Source organism: Alligator sinensis, unplaced genomic scaffold, assembly GCF_000455745.1.
Source record: "Alligator sinensis unplaced genomic scaffold, ASM45574v1 scaffold512_1, whole genome shotgun sequence".
In the NCBI taxonomy this organism is placed as follows: Eukaryota; Metazoa; Chordata; order Crocodylia; family Alligatoridae; genus Alligator; species Alligator sinensis.
Genome location: NW_005842063.1, coordinates 1,264,296 through 1,291,237, shown reverse-complemented (window position 1 = coordinate 1,291,237; position 26,942 = coordinate 1,264,296). Strand labels below are relative to the sequence as shown.

The 26,942-nt window shown below is 65.6% G+C and overlaps 1 protein-coding gene across 1 annotated transcript in view; it reads right to left on the bottom strand.

Annotated features, from left to right (window-relative positions):
* Positions 1-21,496, bottom strand: part of HSPG2 (heparan sulfate proteoglycan 2) — a 61,830-nt gene extending 40,334 nt beyond the window's left edge. The window contains 34 exon segments of the mRNA XM_025203721.1: positions 2,138-2,329; positions 2,417-2,557; positions 2,745-2,833; positions 2,967-3,016; positions 3,387-3,473; positions 3,576-3,703; positions 3,894-4,007; positions 4,464-4,575; positions 5,351-5,469; positions 5,630-5,809; positions 6,109-6,291; positions 6,399-6,539; positions 6,780-6,847; positions 6,972-7,030; positions 7,136-7,222; positions 7,313-7,440; positions 7,701-7,848; positions 8,069-8,265; positions 8,708-8,887; positions 9,348-9,511; positions 9,785-9,931; positions 10,075-10,226; positions 10,499-10,643; positions 10,779-10,910; positions 11,387-11,506; positions 11,739-12,029; positions 12,434-12,562; positions 13,662-13,822; positions 14,101-14,159; positions 14,425-14,534; positions 18,010-18,087; positions 19,349-19,444; positions 20,326-20,461; positions 21,407-21,496. Coding sequence (XP_025059506.1) covers positions 2,138-2,329; positions 2,417-2,557; positions 2,745-2,833; positions 2,967-3,016; positions 3,387-3,473; positions 3,576-3,703; positions 3,894-4,007; positions 4,464-4,575; positions 5,351-5,469; positions 5,630-5,809; positions 6,109-6,291; positions 6,399-6,539; positions 6,780-6,847; positions 6,972-7,030; positions 7,136-7,222; positions 7,313-7,440; positions 7,701-7,848; positions 8,069-8,265; positions 8,708-8,887; positions 9,348-9,511; positions 9,785-9,931; positions 10,075-10,226; positions 10,499-10,643; positions 10,779-10,910; positions 11,387-11,506; positions 11,739-12,029; positions 12,434-12,562; positions 13,662-13,822; positions 14,101-14,159; positions 14,425-14,534; positions 18,010-18,087; positions 19,349-19,444; positions 20,326-20,461; positions 21,407-21,469 — 4,386 coding nt within the window. The 5' untranslated portion in view covers positions 21,470-21,496.
* Positions 21,497-26,942: the final 5,446 nt, after the last annotated feature.

Sequence of the window (26,942 nt, the reverse complement as noted above, 5' to 3'; positions counted from 1 at the left end):
GCTGGTCCTCCGTGAGGGCCGTGCTGTTCTGGGGGCGGCACGAGAGGGCTGTGACCCGGCCGTGGGGATAACGACTCCCCTGGCAGGACCCAGGGGCTGCCACGCCGGGGAACATGCTCGGGGCCCCGCTGGCACGGCTCTGGGGGGATGGGGGTCTTCTCTGAGCTGTGCCCGCTGCAGTAAGATGTGCAGCCACGATGCTGTCCGAGGCCATTGTGACCACGAGGCCGGGCACGGACACCGGAGCGCTACCCTATTACAGGGTGGCTGGCACCAGATGGGGCTCAGCCCTGCCTCCCGACCTCGGGCACAGCTGGATGCACCTCTCCTCTCTGTGACACCGGGCCCACCCCGAGCCCCATGTGAGCATCGCGAGACCAGCCTGGTCCGAGCAGGGCTCAGACGGTCGCGTGCCCTGGGCTCGGGCGAGAGATCGCAATGCCCTGTCCCGCTACCCGGCTCACGCCCCATCACACCACGGCACACAGCGTGCTCGGTACCTTGTGCGCGCGGCGCATCCGGGCAAAGTAGGTTTCCCTTTGCTTAAAGGGAAGGAGAAAGACAGAGAAGGAGAGAACGGGGTTAGCGAGGACACGCAACCAGAGCCAGGAGCCCACCTGCGGCCGGCACGTCCCGGCCCAACCGCCGGCACAGGGAGGAAATCTCTTCCAGCTGGAGCCGAGGCAGCCCCCGCCCCCGCAGCAGATGTCGGCCCGAAGGGTCCCAGGGAGCCCACGCCCCAGACGCGCCGCACTGCCCCGCTGCGCAGCGAGGAGGGGAGGGGGCTGCAGCAGAGAGAGCCCCAGTCCTGGGGACCAAGTCTCCCCGGAGCTCCCTGCAGTGCCCAGACCTGCTGCCTCTGCACGTCCCATCTCCCTCTGGCCGGCGTGACCCCAAGTCCCCGCTCCCCGGCTGCTGCCATGCTCAGGGGCTAACGGCTGGGGCAGCTCCAGGGGGGAGGCGCGGAGCAGCAGGCGGCTGGGGATGAAACGGGCCCCCGGGAGCTGACCGGACCCAGTCCCCGAGGATCTCCAGGCAGACCATGGAGGTCCCTGTGGCTGGGCATTCAGGCCCCTGCCAGCCACCCGTTACATGTATCACGCAATTCACCAGTGAATCACGCAATAAATGCAGACCACCCACACGTGCCAAGCAACTGTCACACAATTCACGGGTCAATCGCACAAGAAACGTAGATTGGCCACACGTGCCAAATAATCGTTACACAATTCGCAGGTCAATCGTGCAATGAATGCAGACTGGCCACACGTACAAAGTAATTGTTACACAGCTCACGGGTGAATTGTGCAATAAATGTAGACCGGCCATAAAAAGGTCCATCCAGCTATAGAAAGAGCCAACCAGCTACAAAGCTAGTGCTTGAAAATGTGTAATAACTTTATAGCTGGTTTCAATCCAGCTTTCATTTGAATACGGGGCTGGGCCCTCTTTGCACACCCAGGAGTCAGAGCCGGGCACGCGGGGCCGGGCACGCAGAGCCGGGTCTCACCGCAGTCTGGGGTGGGGGGGTCCCTCGGATGGGGACTCAGGGACCGCAGGGTGAAGGGAAGCCGAGGATGGGGTGGGGGCGGAGGTCCCTGGTCACCCGGCCCAGGTGCTCTGCGCTGCATCCTAGCTGGCTTGGAGTCGCCAGGCTGGCTGCAGGGGTTGGCCTGGGTGGCTTCAGCTCTGCTGGCTGCCCACGTCCCTCTGAGGGCAGGTCCTAAGACCCCTTGCCTCTCCCAGGGAAGGGTCACTGCACCCCACAGACACTGGGGCAGGGCTTGGACCAACCCAGGAGCCCCAGACCAGCCCCCGGAGGGGCAGCAGAGGGGGCAGAGGGCAGCCCCTGTCCCCTGCGAGGAGGAGGGCAGCCCCGCTCCCTTCCCCAGAGGGTCACAAGGAGGGCCCTGGGCGCAGGCTTGGAGAGGAGGGGGAGGTGAGAGGTGAGAGATGGGGGAAGCACCAGAGCACCTAGCACTGGGCACCCGAAGGCAGATGTGCACGTGCTGCCCACGCTGGGTGTCCTCACACAGCACGTGGCCTGACACCACAGTGCATCCGGGCACTGCCAGAAGCCACAGAGAGGGGCAGGGGGATGCAGGAGCCCCCAGCCCGGGGCTGCACCCAGCCATACCTTGTCCCCCTGGTAGATCTCAGGCAGGTGCCAGTAGTAGGCCTCCTGGCCCATCTCCCCGAAGCGGCGGTAGGAGAGCCGGGCCCCCTCGCCAGATGCCTCCACCGTGAAGCCGGTCAAGATGCGAGTGCTGTGCTGGCGGTTGATCAGCGCGAAGCCCTGGAAGTTCCCGGGGGCGAAGGGCGTGCTGACCTGTGGGAAGAGATGCCCAAGCGGCCGTGAGTCCTGCTCAGGGCCCAGCTGTCAGGCTCCAGCGGGCAGCGGGACGCGGCATCTTACCAGGTCCCTGTAGGAGGAGGAGCTGGTGCACTGCTGCGTGACGCCCATGCAGAAGCAGGGCAGGCAGCCCTCGTGGCTCTCAGCGCTCAGGTGGAAGTGGCCGGCCCGGCAGCTGCTGCACGAGGGACCCTCCGCATTGGGCTGTGGGGAAAGGGGACAGCAGGGGTGAGCGCGTGGGCAGACGGGGCCAAGGGGAGCTCCTGGGAGAGCTGCAGAGGGGTCCCCCCAAGCAGGGCTCTTCTCCACCCCCAGCACAGAGGACGCAGGGGTGGGGAGCAGGTTGGGGAGCTTGGCGTCTCTCGGCGCATGTCACCCCTCCCCGCCTTACCTTGCACCGGCACTGCCCTCTGGCATCGCACTGCCGGCTCACGCTGCCCCGCGGGTCGCAGCGGCAGTCGCCCTTGGGGTCATCTGGCTCTGCAGCAGTGGGGCAGAAGGGCATCAGGGTGGGCAAGACAGAGGGGCTCTGCTCACCACCTCCCACGACACCTGCTGGGCGCAGACCCCGAGCCGGGCTCCCCCCAGCCCCCTGCCCGCTGCCCCCACTCACCTCGGCAGGGCTGTTCACGGCTGGGGGCCCCCACATAGCCAGGAGCACATCTGGGGGCAAGGGTCACACTCAGAGCTGCCCACTCGGGCATCTGCCCCTCCTGCCCCATGTGCTCTGCTCTCCTTTTCCTCCCGGACACACGTGGATCCCGCCAGGGGTTGGGCACGGGGCCAGGAAGGGGATCAGGTCACCCCCAGGTACTCTCCATTGCCTCCACCCCAAACTGACCCCAGAGGCCCTTCAAAACCAACAGAGGCTATTGCAGAGACACCCCGTTCAGCCTCACCAGAGACCCCAGAGCCGCCGTGAAAGAGCAGAGACCTTGCAACAGGGACCCGAGTGCCCCCGGGCACTGGGACGGGCGAGCGGGGACTCCCCCGCAGGTGCAAGGCTGGCGCAGAACCCAGCCCCCCATGTTACCTCTCGCACTGGCGCCCAACATATCCGGGGGCGCACGTGGTGCACGTGGGCTGCCCATCCGTGTCCAGGAAGCAGATCTTTGTGGCCCTGAGGAAGGAGGAGAGAGTCAATCGGTGCCCGGCTGTCCTCCCAGCCGGTGGAGAGAGGGCAGAGGATGCCACGAGGACAGAGGCTGCTGGGGGCACGTACTGGCTGGCAGAATAGGGCCCGTGGCACGGGCAGGGCTGGCAGTCTCTGGGCGTCCCCCGACGGGCATCGCCGTAGTAGCCCGGCTGGCAGCTCTCGCAGTGGGGCCCCTCCGTGTTGTGCTGGCAGCTCTGGGGGGAAGAGAGGAGGCGTCGGGTACAGACAGGTCCTGCCATGCCCTCAGCAGTTCCCCGACCCCCTGCTGCCCTCTGCAGAGTCCCTAATGCCCCCAGGGGCCGGCTCCGTGCTGGGACAGGCCCCACAAACCACGCCCCGCCAGCATGTCCCGGGTAGGTGCAGGCGACGTCCCCCGTAGCTCACCTGGCAGTCCCCGGTCTCAGCGTCGCAGTCGCTCGAGTGCCCGCTGCAGTCGCATTGCTCGCAGGTACCCAGGTAGAGGCCGCTGGTGGTGCGCGTGTAGCCCACGTCGCAGTCCTGGGGTTAACGGCACATAGCTCATCCCGTGCCCCACGGATGGGCAGGGTCTCAGCTGCCCCCAGGGCCAGGCAGGGGCCCGTCGGCCTCTGAGCGGGAACCCCTTGGCCTCTGCCAGCCATGGGCGTGCTGCTTCCGGGCATGGAGGGGACTTCCCTCCAGCCAGGGCTGAGCACGGACCATGCCTTGCGGCCACGGGGCTTGAGCTCCGCTGGCTCAGGCCAGTGTCTCCCAGGGCAAGGGGGTAAGAGCTGGGGAGCTGTGGGCATCCTGCTGCCTCTAGCACCTGGGTGCAGACTGACCCAGCAGGACTCGGGCACTTCCGTTGCACCGGGGGCTGAATGGGCTCCCCGATGGAGAGGTCAGCTGCAGCTCTAGCCATGCCAGCGCGACTGATAGCTCAGCCCCTCCGCCCCAGTATGTTTGGTGGGGAAAGGGGAGACAGTGCCCACTGACCTGGCAGGACGGGCCCCGGTAGCCAGTGGGGCAGGTGCACTCCTCCACCTCCAGTGCCTGTTCCAGGCCCGTGGAGTGGGGTACGGCCACATCCATGTGGATGTTGGAGATCCTGTCAGAGGGAAAACCACGGGGCAGGTCAGTACCCCCTGGACCTGGCTGCAGCCAAGCCAGTCCCATCACCTGCAGACTCCCCGGGGGTCTGGGCAGGTGCAACGTGCTCCCCTGCACATGGCCAGTGGGCTCAGACCAGCCTGCGCAGCGCAAGGGAGCACCCACACTCCCTGGAGCTGCGGGCAGGTCTCAGGGGGGTGCGAGAAGCCCAGCACCTGGCAGACCCAGACCCTGGGGGTGCCAGATGCCGGCTTGGTTTTGCCCACAGCACCAGCCAACATCCCTTCGCTCCTCCCTGTCAGCATCTAGGCCCCAGCTACCACCCAGGACAGCCCTCAACCTGCTCTGGCAGGACTAAAGAACAAAGCACAGGGGAAAGAGAGGGGCCATTAGTAGCCTTCCAGCTCTCAGAGCCCACCCCGAGGAGAGCAGGGGGCCTGGCTGCCTGGCTGTGAAGCATGTCTAGGCATGCATCGGTGTGCACATGCATGCATCTACGCATGTGTGTAAATGTGCATGCATATGTGTGCATGCCTGCTAGCCAGCATGCCTATGTGCATGTGCCTGCTCATGCCTCTGCGTACGCATGTGCCCGGGTGCAGCTGTGTGCATGTCCACACCGGCATGAGTGTGTGCACCGTGCGAGGCTGCTGCAGGACCCCGACTCTCAGCCAGGCAGACAGGACCCCTTGGCCTGTGGAAGCAGGCCTGGCTCCCACACACCCCGAGTGCCCCCAGGTCAGAGCCGAGTGCCATGTGGGTACCCACGGTACCTGCTGTCCGACGGCCGGTCCGTGTACGATGCCCGGATCATGAAGACGTTGATGTCGGCCAGTGCCATCAGCAGGTGTTCTCTCGTGGCGTCCTGCCCGTCTGCCCGCTGCCAGGCTCGCTACAGGAGGGCAGGTGGACACCTGTGTCAGCTTTGCCCCCCCAAATCTGCACCCACCCAGGCCTGAGCCATGGGGGGCTAGCAGCACCTGCACCCCCGGCTGGCAGGGCTTGTGCCTATTTCCAGCCCCAGGGGTGCACGGGGGCAGCCGGGCTCTCACCTCGCGGAAGGGCACAGTGATGGTGGTGGGGGTGCCTGGCGCGGGGCTGGCCTCAGCGAAGTGCTCCAGGAAGATGCCGTTGCCTTGCAAGAGCACGTCAGGCTGGCGGGGCAGCGGCTGGGAGCCCGGGAAGACGCTGTGCGTGACTGTGTAGCGCAGCTCCCCACCGTACGAGGTCACCTGCCGGCGCAGCGCGGGGTTCAGGCGGGCGGATGGATGGATGGACACGGCTCGGCCGGGACAGGGACTCACAGGGCCCAGCCCAGCCTCTCCCACAGCGCAACCCCAGCACCCACCTACCTCTAATGCACCCACTACACCTCCCAAGGCAGTTCAGCCCCTTCCCCTGATCTCTGAAGCCCTCTCCCAGCACTGCTCAATGCCCGCCGTGCCCTCGGCCAGAGTCTCCTCCATGCACTCGGTGCAGGGGGCTCTGGAGAAGGCCGTGCTCGCCCCAGGGGCCCCAGGACGGGGTGCACCTTGTCTCCCTTGAAGCGCTCGGGCAGGACCCAGTAGTAGACGTCGTGGGGCAGGGCGTGGAAGTCGGAGAAGGCCAGCTCGGACGGGCCGGAGAAGCGCAGGCCCTCGCTGACCGTGCGTGTGGTGGCCAGGTTGGAGAGGCTGAGCGGTGCCCGCTCGCTGTCCTCGTACACGGCTCGCACCTGGCACAGAGACCCAGCGGTCAGCCTGCGGCGGTGCCCCCCACCCTGCTCCGAGCTCGCTCGGAGACAGACCCAGGGTGCTGGGAGCCACGAGGCCTGGCACTGACCTGGTCCCTGCTCCAGGAGGAGCTGGCGCACTGCCGCGAGACGCCCATGCAGAAGCACTTCAGGCAGCCGTCGGGGTTGGTGTTACTCAGGTGGAAGGCCCCCGCCGCGCACTCATTACAGAGACGGCCTCTCACGTTGGGCTGTGGAAGAGATGCCCATGGCCCGTGGCCGGTCAGACAGCTCCCAGCCCTGGCCCCAGTGCCCTCCGTGCTGCTTGGGAGGGCAAAGCATGGCCTGGCACCCCAGCTGCCCTGGCCCCGGGGTCCTCTGCACTGCTTGGGAAGGCAAAGCATGGCCCAGCACCCCAGTCAGGGGCTGCAGCAACCGGTGCCCGCCTCATTGTGCCCGTCCTGGGTTCATCTGGGGCAACAGGACCGTACCTTGCAGAGGCAGGCGCCGCCGGAGGAGTCGCTGCTGCCCCGCTCGTCGCACTTCACAATCTCCTGGCCTGCGCGGGGGAAGGAGAGAGGAGTGCCTCAGTGCACAGATGGACAGATGGGTGGACGCCCCTCCCAGCGGGGACCCCCTGCCTTGCCTGGCAGACAGACACCCCCGTTCGCCGCGGCACTCACCGACTCTGGTGCACTTCCCGCCTGGCCGGATGGGGTTGCCTTCATAGCCCGGCGCGCACCTGCGGGGAGCGGACGAGGCGCAGACGGGTCAGACGCATCCCCGTGAGCTCCCCCGCCCGTCGCTGGGACTGACCCACCCCATGGCCGGCACCCCTGGCACTCACCTCTCGCAGCGCCGCCCGGTGTAGCCGGGAGCGCAGGCGTCGCACGTGGCCTGCCCGTCCGTGTCCAGGAAGCACGAGTCCGAGAACCTGCAGAGCATGTGGCGGACACGGTCACCCCAGCCCCAGCCGTGCCAAGGGGATGCCCAGTGCCAAGGGGATGCCAGGGAAGGGGCTCACCTGCGTCCAGGCTCAGTGTAGGGGCAGGGGCAGGGCCGGCAGGCTGTGGATGTGCCCCGGGTGGCATCTCCGAAGAAGCCGGGTTTGCACTTGTTGCATTGGGGCCCCTCCGTGTTGTGCTGGCAGTTCTGGGCAAGAGCAGAGGCACTGGCATGGCCGTGGCAGACAGGCACGGCCCCAGTCCGGCAGGACGGGACATTGAGACACCCCAGCCAGTGCCGGGCGGGGGGAGAGCAAGGCTGGGGTGCAGGCCCCTGTGCGCGAGCTGCACGCTCAGCACCCGCCCAGTCCAAAGGCCCAAGCAATGCCCAAGCTCTTGTACAGCTCCTCCCAGCACCACCCTGCCCCCCGCCAGCCCCCCGGGGGTCCGAAGCCACGGGGTCCTTACCAGGCAGTAGCTGAAGACCGGGTCGCAGGAGCTGGAGTGCCCGTGGCAGCTGCAGCCAGAGCAGGTGCCCAGGTAGGGGCCCTCGGCCACCCGCTTGAACTGGGCATCGCACCGCTCGCAGGACAGGCCCAAGTAGCCGGTGGGGCACCTACGGGAGAGCACGGGCTGCTGACAGCAGTGCAGGGAGCACCGGGGCTGGCTCCAGGCTCAGCACACTGCTGGCCCTGATCCTGCCATCCAGGTGCTGCACAAATCCTCCCCGGATAGGAGCAGTGAATGGCAGGGGAGTGGGCTGCTCTCTATAGGAGGATCCCCCCCAGAGCACCCTCCCTGGTGCCCCCCAAAGCAGCTCCCATCCCGGGAGGCACCTGCACTCCTCGACGCCGCGCGCCAGGCCCAGGCTGGTGACCTCGGTCGTGGTGGTGTCCATGACTATGTCACTCAGCCCCACGCTGGCCATCCTGTTGTCGTAGACGGTCTGCAGCAGCACGCTCTCCAGGCGCTGCAGGACGAGCAGCAGCTCTTCCCGGCTCACCGGTGCCCCCGACTCATGCACCCAGTTCTCCTGCAAAAGGCCGGCCGGGACGGGGGGTCATCGGCTCTGTGGAGCCCCCGGCACAGGCTGGGATGCTCCCCTCGGGCACTCGGCATGGCACAGAGAGCACCGAGGCAGCCCCGGTCTGTCCTACAAGGGTGCTGGGGGCAGCTGCCGTGCTAAGGAGCTCATCAGGGCAGAAGGTGCTCAGGGCATGGTGCTTGGACCCCCTTCTCCAGGCTGCAGAGCACCTGCCTGGCACAGAGCACGTGCCTGGCAGGTCCCCACTGAGATGCACTTTCACCCCCAGCAGCAGAGCAAGCCGCAGGGGAGGTGACGGCAGCATTGGGCGAGCACCCACGGAGCACAGGAGGGCAACTAGGCTCCCCGACCCCCCAGTGCCCCAGGAAGGAAGGGGACATGATGCCCCCCTGGGCAGACTTTGCCAGGCGCAGGGCACTGCTGGACCCACCTCCGTGAACTGCACGCGGCGCTGGTTGATGGCGGATGGCTGGGTGGGCACTCGTGCCCGGTAGATGAGCTTCTGCCCGTTGCCCACGATGATCACGTCGGGTTTCTGCACAGGCTCTGGCTGGCCGCGTGCCAACCCGTAGCGCACTTTGAAGGTCAGGAAGCCACCGTAGGAGTCCACCTGCCACGGCACCAGCTGAGATCAGAGCACCGCACACAGCCTGGGGCAGGCCCGCTGGGCATCCTTCCCTCCCACACGCCTCGGGCTTTGCCCCGAGCTGCCGGGCACTCTGGAAACCAGGCTCCTCAGCCTGGTGCAGTATGTCATTAAAAGCTGGCACTCGTGGCCACCAGAGATGTGGGAGCTCACCCAGGTCCACCAAGGGACCAGACCTGTGCGTGGAGGAAAGGGGCATTGGTTGCTATTGAGCACAGGAGAGAGAAGCATGGCTTCTGAATCAGAGTTTCCCAGACCTTAAATACTGGAGGCTGCAAGGGGCAGAGGAGCAGGAGGGAAAACCCTGGCCAGACCCAGACGTGCTGCATGACACCAGAACCTGGACAAGGGCAGCTCTTCCATTCTTATCATGTTCCAACCCAGGCTCCACGCCGGCGGCCCCTCACCATGCCTGGCCCATCACCTTGTTGCCCAGGAATTGGGCAGGCAGTGTCCAGAAGGATTCGTGTGCCAGGAACCGGCGGGACAGGTCGACCAGCTGGAACTCCTGCAGCGCGGGGTCAATCTGCAGCTGCGTGGAGGACAGGGGCAGCATCCCGGGCAGCACCGGGTTCGTCACGTTCACACCTGGCCGGGGAAGCGAGGTGGGAGGAAAGGCTCAGGTGCCCACTGCGGTGCCCCGGCTCCCGTCAGGTCTCCTGCCCCTCCCGCCCCAGGGATTCAGACTCCGAGCGGAGCTGGAGGTGATAAGACCCCCCTGGCTGACTCCCAATGGCCGGTGTCTTGGTCCCGGCTGCATCTGCCTTGCCTGGCCCTTGCAAACCTGCCTCTCCCAGGGCTCGGGGAGCTGCCCAGCCCCATCTGCCAGGACTGGACCCCATGCCATCTATCCCTGCTCACCCTTGAAGTCCTCGGGCCTGTCGAAGCGAAGGTGGATCTGGTGGCGGTAGCGGCCGGTGCTCCGGCACGCCTTGGTGATGCCGAAGCAGAAGCAGGGCAGGCACTTGGATGTGCCCTCAATGTGGAAGTGGCCCTCGGAGCAGGGGCCTGCGGGTGGTGCGGAGACGTCAGCCGCGAGCAGCGCTGGCACCATCCCAGCCGGGCAGGGGGATGCCCCGGGTGGGCACAAGCAGGGAACCCGCCATGGGTTGGGAACACCACCCCTGGGCTCGGAGCTGTGCCAGACTCACCACGCTGGGGCGTGAGGCTGAGCACGCCGTCAGGGATGCCGAACACCATGCCGCGGGCGTTGATGGCCTCGCAGGTGTAGGCGCCCTGGTCAGCCTCCTTCACATCCCGGATGATCAGTGTCCCGCGTCCCTTCTCGCTTGAGATAGACACTCTGGGGAGGTTGGAGGGTGGTCTGAGTGCCGGGGGGTCCTGCCGATGGCCCCGGGCACGGGCCCAGCCCGGCCACTGCACTGCAACCCGCTGTAGATCTGCTCCCACACTGCAAACCCAGCACAGAGCCCCTCCCACACTGCAACACTCCCCAGCACTGCAATGTTACTGCACAGCCCGTCCACATGGCAGCAGTGATGGGAAAGGTCCACCACCTCTGCATGCTGCAGAGCTTCCCCTCCTAACCCCACTGGCTGGGAGCACTGGACCCACCTCCTGCCGGCGGGGATGTGCCCCCAGTTGAGCCTCCAGGTGATGATGGGCGTGGGGACGCCGATGGCCACGCAGGTGAAGCGCACCGTCTGGCCGGGGAAGGCCTGGATGGACTCCTCAGGGGGTGTGATCACCTGGGGGGGTGCTGGGGGTGGACCGAGGGGTGAGGAGGGCTCCCCTATGGCACCCCCAAACCAGGGAAGCAGACACGGCTTCCCCCAGCCCCTCATGGACGGCAAGGACCTGCCACCCTCCACCCACAGCCAGGACCCCCACTCACTGCAGCCAAACTCGTCGGAGCGATCGGGGCAGTCGACCTCCTCGTCGCAGTGGTAGCTGGCAGGGATGCATGTGTGGTTGGACACGCAAGTGAACTGGTTGGGGCCGCAGGTGTCACCGGGGGCCTTGGTGGCTGCAGGGACAGAAGCGTTAGCGGGCAGGGGCAGCACCACACGGCATTGCCCCCGGGTCCCCAACACCCCCTGCCTTGCACATGCAGCAGCACAATGCCACCTCCTCCAGCGTTGGCAGGAAAGAGGCCAATCTGGCCAGCACAAGTCTGAGACCAGCTGTGCAGCTGCAGTGCAGTGGGGCTGCAGCGCAGAAGGGGCTCTGTGGTTGCAGTGCAGTGGGGCTGCAGACCTGGAGCAGCTCTGTAGCAGGGCTGCAGTACAGTGGATTGCAGTGGGGAACGGGCTCTGCATTGCAGCAGGGCTGCAGTGCAGCAGGGTGGCTGCTACCAAGCGAGTGGGCAGGGTGGCTGGCCTGGCACTGCAGTACGGGGACAGTGGCATCCTACTATGCGGCCCCAGGCTCCAGCAGCTCCATCGTCCCTTGGGCGCCCCGTGACCCCCCCGCTGCCCGGAGCCGATGGCCAGGTGCACTCACGGCAGCCCATCTCGTCAGAGCCGTCCCCGCAGTCGTTGTCGCCATCGCACAGCCACAGCTGGAGGGCGCAGTACCCGTTCCGGCACTTGAACTCGTTGGGCTCGCACGGGCTGGGGGTGCCTGTGAACGAGACGGGAGGGGGGGTTTACAAAGAGTTTAGATGATGGCTTTAGGGTTTGGACAGGGCTGATCCTGCTTCAGGCAGGGGTTGCACTAGATGTGCCCTCTGCAGCTCCTTGCAGCCCTGCTTCTCTCTGCTATTTCCAGCTGCCCCTCCTGCCAGGACCCTCCAGGCCCCATTCCCGCCTGCCCCGTGGTCTGTGCCCTCCTGCCCCGTGCCACGCAGCCTCACCGCATTTCCGCTCGTCGCTCCCGTCAGCGCAATCCTCTTCGCCATCGCACAGGTAGTCTTGGGGGATGCACTGCTTGTTGGTGCACATGACTTCGTCCCGGCGGCAGGGGCGTTGCTCCACAGGGTGCTGCCCCGAGGGGCCGGTGGGGCGGAAGTGGCCAGGAAAGGGGGTCACTGGCCGCCGCGTGGTGACTGTGGGTGTGGTGGGGGTGGCGGTGGTGGCTGGCATCCGAGTGGTCACCGGCCGGGCCGCGGTGGTGATCGGCAGGGGCAGCGTCACGGGCTCCCATTCTGTGGGCAGATGGACCCCAGGAGCATTAGGAGCTGCAGCCCAGCCCCGGAAACCCAAGCAGCATCACTGGGCATGCCAGGAGCTCGGGCACACAGGGCACCAGCTCAGCCTCCGGTGCAGCCTGACGGTGCCCTGGCAAGGGATCTGGGGGACTTTGCTAGCACCAGGGTGCATGCGCTCTGTTCCTGCAGGGACCCCCACCCTGGAGCCCCAGTCCAGCATGTGCCCAGCTGGGAATCCCCAAGACCTTCCAGAGATGGGCCATGGCAGGTTCTGCTCCCAGCTCTTGCCTGGGCCTCCCCCTGCCTCAGTTTCCCCATCCTGGTGGGGTGCGGGAGCCACTTGCGGCTCCCGTGGGGAGCTGTGGTCTCGGGGAGGGAAGGCGCACCCCCAAGGCGCTCACCGCAGTTCTCCTCGTCCGACATGTCGCGGCAGTCGGGGCGGCGGTCGCAGCGGAAGTCGCGTTCCACACACTCCCCGCTGCGGCAGGTGAACTCCTCGCTCGTGCAGGCTCGCACGGCCGGCGGCATCACTGCAACAGGGCCCGAGTCAGAGCCAGGCCTGGCCCCTTTCTGCCCGGCTCCCAGAGCCTGCTGGACACCCCTCACCTCTGTGGCTGCAGCCCTCCCCCAGGGCTGTGTGTGCCCCGTGCCCTGCCCCTCGGTCCCAAGTCACAGCACGGTCAGGAAACACACACTGCACACACTCAGGCAGCAGGAACATGTGACACAGCACGCCAGCCTGGCCACACGCATGCCACAGGACTTGCCAGGGGCATGCATCAGACAGCACGCAGCACGAGACGCGCGTGCGGGCGCACATGCACAGCACGCATGCCAGGCGGCAGAGAGGCCGTCTGTCTGCCGCGGCGAGAGTCCAGCACAAAGGACCCTGGTGCCAAGCACTCTCCAGCTGCAGAGCCAAGATCTGCAGGGTGCAAGGCAACCGCCCCGCGTACACTCACGGCACAGCACGGCACAGGCAGACCGGGGGGAACCTGGAGCCTGCTGCTCGCCCATGGGGGCATGGGACAGAGGGGAGCTGGCCTGCACATCTGGAGCTGGCTGAGAACAGCTGGCAGCCGTTGGGGAGGGAGCCCTGGGCTACCGCGGGCACAGCTGGCATGGGCAGGGCCCAGGGAAATGTCACGCTGCAGACACTGCTGTCTCCAGCGGTTTGTACCAGGATCAGGGCCTGAGGCTCTCTCAGGCTGGCAGGGGCATGCCCCGAGCTGCAGCCCGGAGGGAGCGGGGTCCCGGCCAAGCCCAGGCTCCAGCTTCCCCCACACGTGGTCCGCTTTCACCCCGACTCACCCGGGGGCTCCACAGACACGGGGGGAGGAGGCCTTTCAGCTGCAAGTGAACAGAGGGGGCTCAGGCCAGCGGGACTCCCTGGCTCAGCCCAGCACTAGCCAGAAAGCAGCTCCCCAGACCACACGTGCCCTTTGTTCTGCGCCCGACTACCAGCCGGGCAGCTGCAGCGATGCCGTCCTGCATTGCATCTCCACCCTGCAGGCTGGCGAGAGCCTGATGCTGCGACGCAGCAGGCCCACACGCCACCTGGAGCCGACCTCCGCTTGGTGCCCTCCGGGTATCCCGACAGGGCCACTACCCTGGGCACCCCCTGCTCACCTTCCCCGAGGCGCCGAAACTGGAAGCCCTCGGTGGAGGTGACGTAGGAGGCGATGGAGCCGGCCTGGATGACCGAGTAGAGCACTTGGCGGATCTCCCCGTCGTCCATGTTGCCCTCCGAGCCCACGTCCAGCTCCACGAAGATGTAGTCGTCTATCTCCCTGGCAGAGCGGGTGGGAGTGAAGGGGCGTGCATGCACCCATGTACATGCCCTGCCCCTATGCCGGAGCTGAAACGCCCTGATTCCTGCCGGGGCTGGATGCCCTCTGGGCAGCGTGGGCCTGTCCCAGCTCTGGGGCAGGGCCCACGACTGGTGCTGGGGCTTGTTGGAGGGGTTGCGGGTGGCTTCTCTGCACCCAGAGGCTGTCGGAGATGCATGCCCCCCACCCAGAGAGAAGCAGGGGGCTTCCCCAGTCCCCAAGCCCCGGCCCCGACTCACTTGATGAGCACCACGCTGACCACCTGCTCCCCGGAGATCTTGTAGTACTCGGACTCCAGCTGGGAGAGCAGGAGACAGCGTCAGGGGTCTGTGCCCACCATGCCCCAGATGGCCCCGAGGGCACTAAGTGGAGCTATGGCCTCCCCCCATCCCACCCGGCCACGGAAAGCTGAGTCCTGCATGCCCCGACAGGCTTCCTCCGCATGTCTGAGGGCTCCGGGAAAGGCGGCCACAAACCCCCTTAGCAAGGGCAGCCCCGGGGCGGGCACCCTGCGGCTCCTCAAACGAGAGGGCAGACAAACCCGGTGTGGGGCCGGGGCTCACCGTGTCCACCACCGCCTCCGAGACCTCCTGGAAGGTGCTTGAGTTGGCATCATCCAGCGCCGGGCTGTAGTCGATGCTGCGGGTGAAGTTCACCAGCGCACGGTAGTAGACTGGCAAGGAGGGGGAGAGATGCTGTCAGTGCAAGTGCAAGGCACTGGGGCTCACCCCCGCCAGCCTCGACATGGCGTGGCTGTCACACTGCAGCCGTTTAGGACAGAAAGTGAGGGGAAACGCCGCGGCCAACGGGGACCAGTGGGGCAATGGGAAGCTGGGTTAGTGCCAGCTGAGACAACAGCTGCTATTATAGTCTGTAATGACCCAGGGGCATGCAGGGTGTTCACGGGCACCCCCCACAGATCAGTGCTCGTGGGGATCGTGGCTGTGAGGCTCAGCAGCAGTGGCGTGGCGTGCCCACTGCCCACCCATGGCCAATGCAAGCGGATGAGAGCGGTCATTCCCTGCCCCCGGATGCAATGCCCAGTTCAGGTCTCACCAGGCTGGAGGGGCAGCCCAGACCCAGTGCCTGCAGCTGGGAGCAGCCCGGGGGCAGCCGGCGGACCCCACCCCCGACTTTCACACACGCCCAGTGCCAGGACAGCCCCAGCTGGGAGCCGCGGCCCCTCTCCAACAGCTGCAAGGGGGGAACAGCGTGGACAGCGCTTGGCTCCGTGCCTCCCATCTCCCGGCGGACGGAGCCGGCACCTGGGCTGGGAACGGCGCCGGGAGCCCCCAGCCGGAGCAGTCTCCGCCGGCGCAAGGGTGCACGGCCCAGGACCGCAAACACACTGCGACCCACCTCCCCGGCCAGCACGGACGCCCCAGGCACGGGGAGCTGCGGCCAGGGGCTCGTCCCCGGGGCCTCAGGCGGCTGCTGGCGCGTGGCCCCCGCCTCGTGCATTCCAGGAATTCCTCCTCCGCTCACAGCCAAGCCCTTTCTGGGGGTGGGCTGCAGCGAGCCGCCCGCGGGGAGGCCGGGGCGGTGCCAGGCTCCCCGCTTGCAGAGCTAGGGCTTGCGTCCTGGGGTGCCCCAGCAGCGCCCCCGCTCCAGGGACCCGGGGAACACAGGGGCACTTGTGAGGCTGGACAAAGGGCCCCTTGAGAGCAGCATCCCAGGGCTTGGCCCTGAGATCTCGGGGCAGGGCTGCGTGGCTCACCCCCAAAGAATGCGGCCCAGCGGCCCCCATGAAACGGGCTCTTGTAGACACCAGCTCCTGCTACAAAGCCTCTTTCTTGCTCCCGAGCTGCAGCCATGCACGGAGGGCCTGGACGGGGGTGGCCGCTTGGAAGCGGTGACCCCCAAGCCAGAGCTCTGCCCTCCAGCCCCTCACTCTGGACTCGGGCCAGCACGACCTCTCCAGTTGGGGAGCGCATTCCCTGCAGGTCCTGGGGCTGGCGGATGGGGAGAAGGCGGCACCGGGGCACTAGGACAGTGCCCTGCTTGGGTGCCAGCAGGACCTGGTTGCCCGGACCTTGCCCTCTGTGCACACACATCCCTCGTCCCAGCTCACCAGCACCCAGGCCCAAGGGACCTGCAGATGGCCGCTTGCACCTGCTGTGGCCTGGCGCACGCCCCGTGCATACGTGCACACATGGGATGAGGGCTCATGCGCCAAAGTAGGCGTGTGCATTCGTGTGCAAGGTAATGATGCAGCACAGCTTGTGCCTGCCCCATGCCACGTTCCCTGCATTGCACGTGCAATGTCCCATGCCTGCCACGGTTGCAAGCCGTGGCCCTGAGCTCCGTCTCTGCTCAGAGCTGGGCCCGGCTGCAGGAAGCCCAGCCTGTTCCAGGACGTCCCAAGCAGCCACTCTGCCTCCTTTTAAGGAGCCCTTGGGGCTCGGTCTTGTTTTGTTAGCAATTGGCTGGGGAAGGAGATGGAAAAACACTCCAGGCTGCAGAACAATTGCATAGGGCTTTGGACTTTCCGCCGTGCATCCGGCCAGCTGAGTCACCTCTCCGGCACGCTCACTGCAGGACAGGCCTGAGAGCCCCTGGATCCCGGTCACCTGGCAAACACCCCTGGGAACCACCCTGAACGCAGCACCTGAGCACGGGCCCCTCGGCAAAAGTACACCTGCTGCAGCTCCAGCCCTGCTCGCTGATCGGGGCCGTGACAGGCTCAGCAGCTCTCGACCCGGCTAGACTCTCGTCCCCCTCGGAAAGGGCCGGCACTCAGCTTTCGCTCATGTTTGGACTATGCAAAAAGGCTACTGTAATGGCTCTGGTTGCAATGAACTCAGGGAGCCCCCGCGGTGGTGATGCTCTGGATGCCTGGTTGAAATCCCTGCATTTCCCCTGGAAGCTGCCTAACATTGCACACCTCATGAGTCCCCGGGTGAGAATAGCTGCTCCAGAGACAGCCCTGTTTGCAGCAGAGGGGCGAAGGCCCACGAGGCACAACACCGAGCTCCTAGTGCTGTAGCTCCCTAGACTCAAAGGTCCCTTCCCCAGCTGGTTCCCAAACCTGGTCTTCCAGGAGGAGCACCAGGGGCTGGAGAGCGGGAGGGTCTGGCTGCCTCGCAGCCCTGCAGGAGAGCACCCCGAGCCGCGCGGGACAGCCCCGTGCGGTCCACGCGTCCCTTGCTGAGTCACGAGACGTGGCTGCGGCTCGGTGCCCAGCACCTGTTTCCTTCCTGCCTGGACAAACACGGGGAAGACACGGGCCTAAGAAGGGGACGTTTATGCTGCCGTCCCTGGGCGACGGCGCTGCCTCTGCCTGCGTCAGGTCTCAGCGTGTCCTGGGGACTCGCGCAGCATCTGCGGAGCCCACCAAGCGCTTCCCCCTTCCCTGCGTGGTGCCAGAGGGCAGCGAGCAAACGGCCTTGCAAATCTGACTCTCTTCCAGAGCTGCCTGCCCTGCACCTGCAGGGAGCCTGTGACGGGGAGGAGGGCACTGCCAGGATGGGTGATCACGACAGGGGCTACAACCCCCCGAAGATGCCCTGAGGCCACTGAGGCAGCAGCACGGGGGTGCAGGGCTCCTCTGCACGTGGCCCCGGGCCCGGGCTGACATCAGCGAGCTGGAGGGAGTTCAGGGATGAGCCATAAACCCGAGGAAGGTGCTGGAGGCATCGACTTATAAGGAGAGAGGAGAGGAGCGGAGCCCGCCTGTGCTCAGGGAGCCCCCGCGCCAGCCGGGCTGCCCGGGGCCACGATGGCACCAGTGCAGGACCCGGGCTGCAGAGAGGGAAGCTCCCTGCCTTGTCCCTCCCGCCCTGCTCTTCTGTGGGGCTGGGCTCCCCCGGAGGACTGCATATCCCATGATGCACCACGGCTAGCCCCCCGCCCCCCCACCCGGGGGGTGTACCAGTCGCTTTGTGCAGTGGATCACAAAGGAGAGGAGCAGGGGTGCACGAGGGACCACACGGTGACTCCCCGAATGCATGCGGCACCCTTGACAAGTGGGTGATGCTGGCAAGCAAACTTTTGTCCAAAAAGTGAAAGTTCTGCATGGAAAAGAACCAGCTGCAGCACAGCCCACGTCTACCCCCACCTGCTCCAAGACTGCCCACTTCTGCCCCGGTCCGTAGCCTCCATGCCCACACCACTGCCACGGGCACCGCAGAGCTTCTCCCTTCACTTACTGAGAGGGGCATCGTCGTCCGGTTCAGAGACAGTCATCCCTGCTAGTGGGGGCAGCCCCGCCGGAGGGGGGACCGCCGCTGATGGGGAGGGAGATGAGGGGACAGAGAGGGACAGGACAGGAAAGGAAAGAGAAAGGTTTGCAGTTACCAAGAGAGAAACAGCAGCAATGGCTGCGAGAGCTCAGAGCTGGAGTTGTCGGCCCCGCAAAGGCGGCATGCAGAAAGAGAGGAGACAGGTAAGAGGAAAGGGGTCCCGACCCCACAAGAGCACCCCCCCGGGCAGTGCCAGACCGCCCCCCACACCATGGCAGTAGCTGCCCCGACTGCCCTGCACAAAGCCGAGCTCCCCCCGGACAGGGCGGCACATCGGCCATGGGAGACGTGGGCACAGAGCCAGCCTAGGGATGGGTTTCCACAGGGCCTGGTGCAGGGATGGGTGCAGCACGGTCCCCTGACCCCATGCCCAGAGTCTCACACACCTGCCCCCCATGTTATCCCGACCCTGCACACAGAGTCCCCTGCACCCCAGCCCTCCACTGCTGCATCCTGACCCACCTCCCCATTGCTCCCCATTGCTCCCAGGCCCTAGAGAAGACGTGGACACGGTTGGGGACTCTAATGAGTGCAGCCTGGTCCAGCTCCATGGCTTGCAGGAAGCGTCGGTGGCTGGAGCAGCTCCCACTGCCTGTACTGCGTGGGGGCGGCTGGTGTGGGAATCTGTCCCTGGCACAGCTTCACCCACCGCCTTTCCCAAGCTGCTGCCCTGGCTAGCTCCCATGGATGGGGCTAGGTCATACTGAATGCTCAAGTTCAAGGCCAGGCAATGCACTTCCAGACATCATCCCAGCAACCAGCGGCTAAGACCTACTCTGCTGGATGCTAAGTAGGACAGAGATGCCCGCCCCGTGGCCAGGCCCCGGGTGCAACCACGAGCATCTGCAGTGCGTACATAGGTGCAGCCCCGGCCCCACAAGAGGCATTCCCCGACGCTGGTGTGTGCCCGGGCAGGTGTGCATGCCCCAGCCAGCTCTCCAGAGGACACGGCTCCTCCCGCCCAGTCCGAGATGTTCTCTCCAGACGGCCGCAGGCACCGGGCACTGGTCCCAGGCTGGCAGGGCCCCCGCCGGGAGCCTCAGCCATGCTGGCCACAGCAATGCTGCCTCTTGCCGTGGCCAGACCGGACGGGCTCGGCCTCGCCAGGATCCCAGGACACTCGGTGGAGGCCATGGCTCAGGCTGGGCACGCTTTGGGAAGTCAGAACTAGCCCCCATACTCTCACTGCCTGCCCCGTTGCCTCCGTAAGTGGCCTCTGGGTTCACGTTCGCAGCTCGCCCCTTACCTGTGGGGAAGAACATGACTTCGGGCTGCATGGTGACGAAGGGCAGCGCGCTCGGGAAGGGAGTCCCGCTGCCGTTCTCCCCGCTGCCATTGCCGTCTGAAAGGGAAGCAGACGGGCAGCGTGAGCAGGGGCTGGGGCCAGCCTGGTGCATTGTGAGTATAAGAGCTGCCGTGGAGTGGGTCAAAGCACAGACTGGTCTCTGGTATCACACAGTGGAGGCTGAGAGGGAGCGGGACTGGGTCTGATCAGGGTTTTTTCCCCTGTCCCTTGCAACCTCCAGCATTCAAGGTCTGATGCAGAGGCCGTGCGCCTCACTCCCCTACTCCACGGCTCCCGATGCCCCTTTCCTCCAAGCCCGTGTGCCAGCCCGTGGTGAATCTGGTGGCACGCTCAGCTTCCTCCATGCGGGGTGCCCATGAGCTCCACCCTTGAATTCAATTCCCCGCTGGGTGACAAATGAATTTCCTCGTGCTTATTTTAAACTGCCTGCCTGCTGCTTCCACGGACTGACCCCTCGTCCTGGTCGTCATAAATCCCAAGGGACTTCTCTTTGCCATTTAGTACGTTGTAAACCCTGATCCTGTCCCTCCTGAACAGGCCCCTTCCATCTCTCCTCAGGTGGAGGCCCCCCCACATGCCTTGTTGCCCGTCTCTGGATCATCTCTAGTTCCCCATCTCCCTTTGGGATGTGCGGGGACCAGAGCTGGGCATGGTACTCAAGGTGTGGATGTGCCATGGGTGTATAAAGGGGCACAATGATGCTTTCTGGCACTGGGATGTGTGCTGTTGTTCCCGCTTGCTGATGGGCCGAGCCAGGTTCCCGGAGGCCTTGGGGAACGAGTGGAGTTGGGTGGAAAATGCATCCCATGTTCCCTCTGCTATTTCCATCAGCGAGAGGGCCGCTGGCCTCTCCCCAGGCAGGCAGCGCCCTGGTGTAGAGGGCTCTCCTCTGCCGAGTGTCCCCGTGGGGACATTACCTCCCGAGGCCTCATCCGCCACCAGGTCCTCGTCGTCAGAGAGGTCGGTGTAGCTCCACCTGCGCCTGCCTGCATGGTCAGACTCTGTGTCCTCGGGGAAGGAGGCATCATCCAGCGTCCTGGCCGCGTGGGCCACCTGCCGGAGAGAAGTCCAGAGAGTGTCAGCTTTCCTCCTCACCACCCAGGTCAGAGCAGCCTCGAGGGGGCAGCTCGGCCGCCGTGCCCAGCACAGCAGGACAAGGGAAACCCTCCCATGGGCCACAGTGAGGCCTCCCCTTCCTGCACCAGTCGTGCATCTGCACTGGGCACTGGCTGCACTGGCCCCATAACACTGCAGGGCAGGGGCAGGTCAGGGCCAGGGTCAGCGGTAGCAGCTGCTAAGCAGGTCTCAGCCCTGAAGCACGGCAGACGCATGGCCTCTTGCAATGAAGCATGCGTGTATCTGGCTCCAGGGCAGCAGCTGCCCTTTTATAGCCTGACGTTGGGCCCTATGTCTTTGGAGCAGGGCACGGCAAGCAGGAGGCAGAAATCTCCCATCTCTCCCTTGCATGTGATGGAGGCACTGGTGCTAAGAGGCATCCAGTGGGGAAAGCATCCAGGGAGGGAGAGAGGCGCTTGCATGGGGCTGGGGGCAGCTAGCCTGGGCCCCGGCGTTGCAGGAGCCCAGCTGGAAAGCACAGCTGCCGTCCGGCTGGGCTCAGGGGATGAGTGTGCGAGCCTGGCTCAGACCGTCCTGTCAGCCTGGGGGTTTGGCACTGGGTGCGCTGCTTACTGCATGGGCACAGCCGTCACAACCACGGCCCCCTGCCCCATGGCTGGAGCTCCAGCTGCTGGGACAGGGCACGGCTGCAATGGGACACCACAGAGGAGAGGGGGAAACAACTCGTGGCAGGGGAGGATGGGGATGGGGGTCTTTTCCAACCAGGCTGGACGGAGCAAGAGGAGAGCCGGGCACAACGGAGCTTCCCTGGTGCTGCGACGTGAGCAGCTCCACCACGTCCACGGTGCTTAGCATTGGTCTCTGCATGCCGCCTGCCTGGCTAGCGACACCAGAGCTGGTCCCGTCCCCTCCCTGGCCTACCTCCCTCCTGCCAGCGCAGCCTGGTGTTCGCAGCACGGCTCCTGGCCAGGGCCTGCCCCGCATAACTCAGCCGTCAAGTCATCCCCGGCTGGGCTGGCCTGGGGGAGACGGGCAGCGGCAGTGAGCTCATCTCCCCGCAGCCGCCCACCTCGCGTTCTTGGGAACCGGGGAGATGGGGTCAGCGCGGCCGCGAGCTGCCAGCGCAGGCAGGAAGGAGGCGGTAGCTTCCCCGCAATCCTCCGGGGCTGGAGCTGTACACTCGCAGCTGACCCGTGCACTGGGGCCAGCTCGTGGAGCAAGCCAAGGACAGGGGGACCAACCCCCCCAGCCACAGCTGGACGATGCACAGCTGGTCGCACCCAGGAATGGAGCATCTTCAGCCCCAGCCCCGGGCACCCCAATGCCTCTGAGCTCCCCCCACCTAGGGCAGCTGCTCGCCTGGGCATTGAGGCCGGCAGCAGGGGGCAAATCCCCTCCTGATGCAAGGTTTGGTCCCAGCCCTTTGGGAGCCAGAGGATCCATGCGGATGGCTGCACTGAGCCCAGAAGGAGTGGCTGGGCATGGATGCACATGCACATACGTGTGCACACATACACACATGCATGCAAACACACGGACATGCTGCACAGTTCCTGGTGCCGGCATAGTCTCTCCATCCCAAGCTACTCTGAGAGGACACGGGGCTCTCTCCGTTCCCACCCCGACCCCAGCTCAGAGAAACCCAGCCCCTTCCCACCCCATCACGGTGTTGCATGCAGGAGACCTCGGAGCTGGTCCACTTTCCTGCTTGTTTCTCTGGCCGGTGATGGAGGGGCTACTTTGTGCCTCCGCCTTTCACAGAGACTGCTTTTCTCCCAAGTGTTCGTTGGACATGGGAGTTACACAGTCGGGTTAAGAGCCCACTCCCCTCTGCCAGACAACCAGGCACGGGCTGGGGGAAATGCCCAGCTCCTGCAGCACAAAGGGCACGAGTCAGCTGCTTTTCCCCCTTTGAACCCTCCTGTGTCAATGCACCGAGAGCACTCGCGCATCAGGCCCCTGGCCTCCAGGGCATGCGACCAGCCCCGTCTGCGCAGGGTACCCCTCTTCGGCCACTTCCCAAGATAAACTTCGCCCCGAGCTCCAAGGTATCTGCAGCTATCCAGACCCCAGCAGGGCTTCCCCCAGCCATCCAGGCGTGCCCTGACACTCGGGCTCCCTGTACTGCAACGAGCCCGGCCCCTGAGCCTGCCTGGGGTCCCAAGTGGCTCCACCCCAGAGGTGGCTGCATTTCCAGATGTGTGTCCATGCACAGAGCAACTCGGTTGGCCCCAGGGGAGGGATGGCAACGGCCTGATCTGGACAGCCTCAGTGCTGCTCCCTGTTCTGGCTGTGGGGGAGACCCAGAGGGGATCGGCGGGAAAGGGCAAAGGGCCCCCATGCAGACAGGGCCATGCCCCTCCGGCTCACCTGCTCTGAGGGGCAAGGAAGGGGTGGCTCCTGTCCTCTCCCCGGGGCTCATGCTCTCCCTCAGTTAGAGCCTCCCTGCACCCTATTCCCACCCAGCTGCCCGGGGGCCCGTGTGGGGCTCCCCTCCCGGCACTGGCTGGGAGCTGGACCCGCGCCCCGTCCCCACGGGCAGTGCAGGGGCTGGTGCATCAGACCGCGACGAGGCAGGAATTCGTCAGAGCAGCACTTTCCTGTGCAAACACATCGGGCTTATTATGGCAGGGTGATCAGCGTCGGGACAAAGGGAAGGGACAGAAACATAAAAGGTATTTAATCAACCCGGGCTGCCTGAATGGGCGTGAAAAGCCCGAGGGGAAACCGGAGCTGGCGAGCTATGCAGTCTGCAAATGCCAGCGTGGCACCGTGCCAGGCTCCACGCACCCTCGGCCCCTGGAACGGCTACGCCGCGCACACGCCGGGAGCCAGGAGCCCAGATCCACCCCCAAGGCTGCCCCCCGCCAGCTGGGCACCGCTCCTGGGGTGAAACGATGCTGCTCATGGAAAGGCACCGGGGAGCCCAGCCACCAGCCTGCCGCAGATAGCATGCAGGCATGGCCAGGGAGCTGGTCTGGAGACGGCATCACAGCGAGGGGGATGCTCCGCCTAGGCTTGGCCCAGGCTCCAGGACCCCCAGCCAAAGCTCTGGGGCTCACAGTCTTCAGGCAGGCCAGGATAGGGCTCGTGGACCCCAACCAGGCAGTATGATACCTGTATGGTAGTTCGCGAGGGGCCACAGCCCTGACCACACCAAAGCAACTGTGCTGCAGGGCACTGGCAGCTCCTCTTCTATCTAAACGTGTAACGGGGGCTGCCAGAGTCCCCAAGCCTGTGCTAGGGTGCCTCACACCCCTGACTAGTCCTGAGCACCGCAGCATGCCTGCGGGGTCTGGGCACAGCCAGCTCTGAACGTCCTCAGCTAGACAGGACCGTCCGGCACTGCCCAGCCAGAACGCCCCGCTCCCTCCTGCAAACTGGTCCAGGAGGAAGGCCGTGGCCTTGAATCACCCACGGACATAACGCTGTCCTTTGCATCAAGCAGGGGTCATGGCTGCGAGGGCCAAGAGCATGTTTCACGTCTCCAGAGCCAAGCGCAGCATGAAGTGGAGGGCAGCACGGCCCACGCTGGCCATACCCCCAGCCCGGGCACCGAGGGGGCAGTCGGGGACACAGCTCTGCCACGAGGCGTCACCAAGCCCCAGAGCCTAGCAGGATGGTCGTATGGGCTGGCTGTCCAGAGCCAGCCACCAATAAACCCCACGAGACCAGGTTTCCCCCAGCTGGGTTGCTCCACACCCCTCCCCAAGGGTCCCTATCTGGCTGGCTGGCAGGGATGCACTTGAGCTGGTCCACACGGGGCAGAGGGCTTCTGACACGAGACCTCGCTCCCAGCCCCCAGTTGGCATCAGACACAGGCGCATTCATCCCTGAAGAGTAGAAAGAGCAAAACCCCTCGTGACCTTGCCTGCCGCAAGGAGGGAATGCATCCAAGGCTTTGGCTTCCTCCTGGTGCCGTGGAGCCTTCCCCGCCAGCTGCAGCCAGCAGCACCTCCAGCCCCGGCCTCTCCTCCCCCTCATGCAATCTGTGGGAAAGCAGCTGGAGCCCCCGCGCCCTGGCACAGCCCGCTCTGGAGCCCCCCGGCCCACTGCCCCAAGGGGGAGCGTCTGAATAGCGGCCCTGCCCTGCCGGCTATGTCACCACCCGGCGCTTCGAGGCATCTGGCCCCTGCCAGCCCAATACGCGCCCAGCCTGCTGGGTTGTCCGCAGTGAGGCCTGGCATTTAATGCGATGAGGCAAGGGGTCGGGTCCAGCCTGACCTCCCACCGAACGGGGCATCTGCCCCATTGCAGCAGGCCCCAGATAAGAGGCTGGCAGCAGCACTGACCCCCTGGGTAGAGAGATCCCAGTGCTGGGCACCTGGCCCGGCCTGGCCACTCCACACTTCCCAGGGGCTCTGATATGGGTCCCAGGGGTCAGACGCTACTTGGGGCCATGGGAGATCTGGATTCGAATCCTGCTCCACCACAGGCACTGGGCGAGCAACTCAGCTTGGCTATGGCAGCCCACCACTGACATAACCCATCAAAGCTGATGAGGACCGGCGAGGGCACGGGAAAGAGAAGGCTAATTAGCTACCCAGGGCCGGGAGGAGGGCCGGCTGGGGACTTTGGGCATGATCAGCGGGGACAGCGTGACCCCCTCCGGCACTACGGGCTGGGGTGTGGCTTTGGTTGGGGGTAGCCCCCGAGGAGCTGGTGGCTGGGACAAGGGTGTCTTAGGTGCCACTGGTTGGGGGGATGGGTCCTGCAAATGCTATTGATTGGTGAAATAACCTCGAGTGCTATTGGCTGGGGGTGTGGGTCCCTGAGACACTATTGGTCGGTGCCATAACCTCTACGGTGCTTTTGGTTGGTGGTGTACGATGCTATTGGTTGGTGACAACCTCTAGGGTGCTATTGGTTGGGGGTATAGGTCCCTCAAATGCTATTGGTTGGTGACAAACTCTTGGGTGCTATTGATTGGGGTTGTGGGTCCCTCGCATGCTACTGGTCGGTGAAGGGTCCCTTGGGTGCCAGGGGTTGGATACCCCCTTAGTGTTATTGGCTCGGGCACGGCCCCCAGAGCACGGCGAGCTGCAAGACGCGGTGCTGCAGGCTGGAGCCATGGCCTCTCAGGCACCGTGCAGCGCCCGGGGGTGGCGGCACGCCTCGTCTGCCCTGTGCCCCCGCCTGTCCTTTCCCAGACGGCTAGGAGCCGAGGTCCCGCGCAGCCCGGCTGGGGCGCGACCAGGCTCAGGCCCCCGGCACCTCCCCCACTGCCCCCGACAGCGAGGAGATGTGGGGTGGTGGGAAGAGGCTGCATCTCCAGGCCCCGCATGGGCAGCCGGCAGCCCCTCTCCCTCCCAGCGCCTCCCACCTGCGCACCAGAGTGGGGAAAAACCCAGGAGCCGCTTGAGACAAAGAATGACATCATGCAGCCACCAGCGGCCGGAAAATACAGCTCCGCTCGAGCCGGCTGGGGGTACCAGCCAGCCGGGCTGGGCCGGGCCGCGCTCCCACCCCAGGGGCCCTATCAGTCCCGGCTCCTTCCCCTGTCTGCACCGGGCGCTGACTCACACGCTAATGAGCCCGGCTGAGTTTGCAATCAGGGATGCCGTCTGCCTAGCACCCCTTCCACCACGCAGGGCCTGGCTGAGTGGATGTCATTCCTCCCAGGCTTCAAAGAGCAGCAAAATAACAGAGGCCTCTTGCTTCTGCTGCAGTTCAGGCTGGGGGGATCCGGTGGAAGCCGTGCAATGAGCCAGGGGTGATGGGAGTGATGGTACTGATGGCCAGGGAGCCCTGGTGCAGAGCCTGGCATACCACGGGGCCGAGATGCAGCCAGGGGGCAAGAGTTGATAGCGATAGGGCCGTGCAGAAGGGACAGCTAATAGTGATAAGGATCCCAGAGAAGGGCCTAAGCGGAGGCAGCTCATGGCTGGAAAACGCCCCCCAGCACGAGCCGGACCCTCCTGCCCTGGCGCTGCACCGCTCCCCTGGCAGCAGGCACAAAGGAGCTGTACGGGCTGGGGCGCGGGCTGGCCCGCAGCCACGGGCAGACGCGCACAGGTACGGCACGCCTGCAGGAGCCCACGTTGCTGGCGGTGCGCGTGCACACACACGCCCCAGTGTGCGGCTCGGTCCTGCCCTGCAGCCAGGAAATATTTACGGCACGGGACATTCCTGGGCTGTGTTTAACCGGCTGGTGGGGGGGCGGATGAAAGAGCCGGCTCTGGAGCCCCAGCCTGGGGCGAGACTGGAGAAGAGGCAGCCAGGCCGCTGGGTCAGCCCGGGGCAGAGTATTGCTAGATGACCTATGCAAGTGCCTTCCAGCCTGACCTCCCTGCCGCTCCCTGTGAGACCCCCCAGCAATCAGGGGGAACAACGGCAGCTCCTCCCAGCCCAAGGAGGCTGCTGGGGTTATTCACAGCTCAGGGCAGGGCCAGGCCCCTGGGAGCTCCCAGCCAGGGCAGCAGTGAGACACCGGCTCCAGACTGCCCAGAGGCAGCCC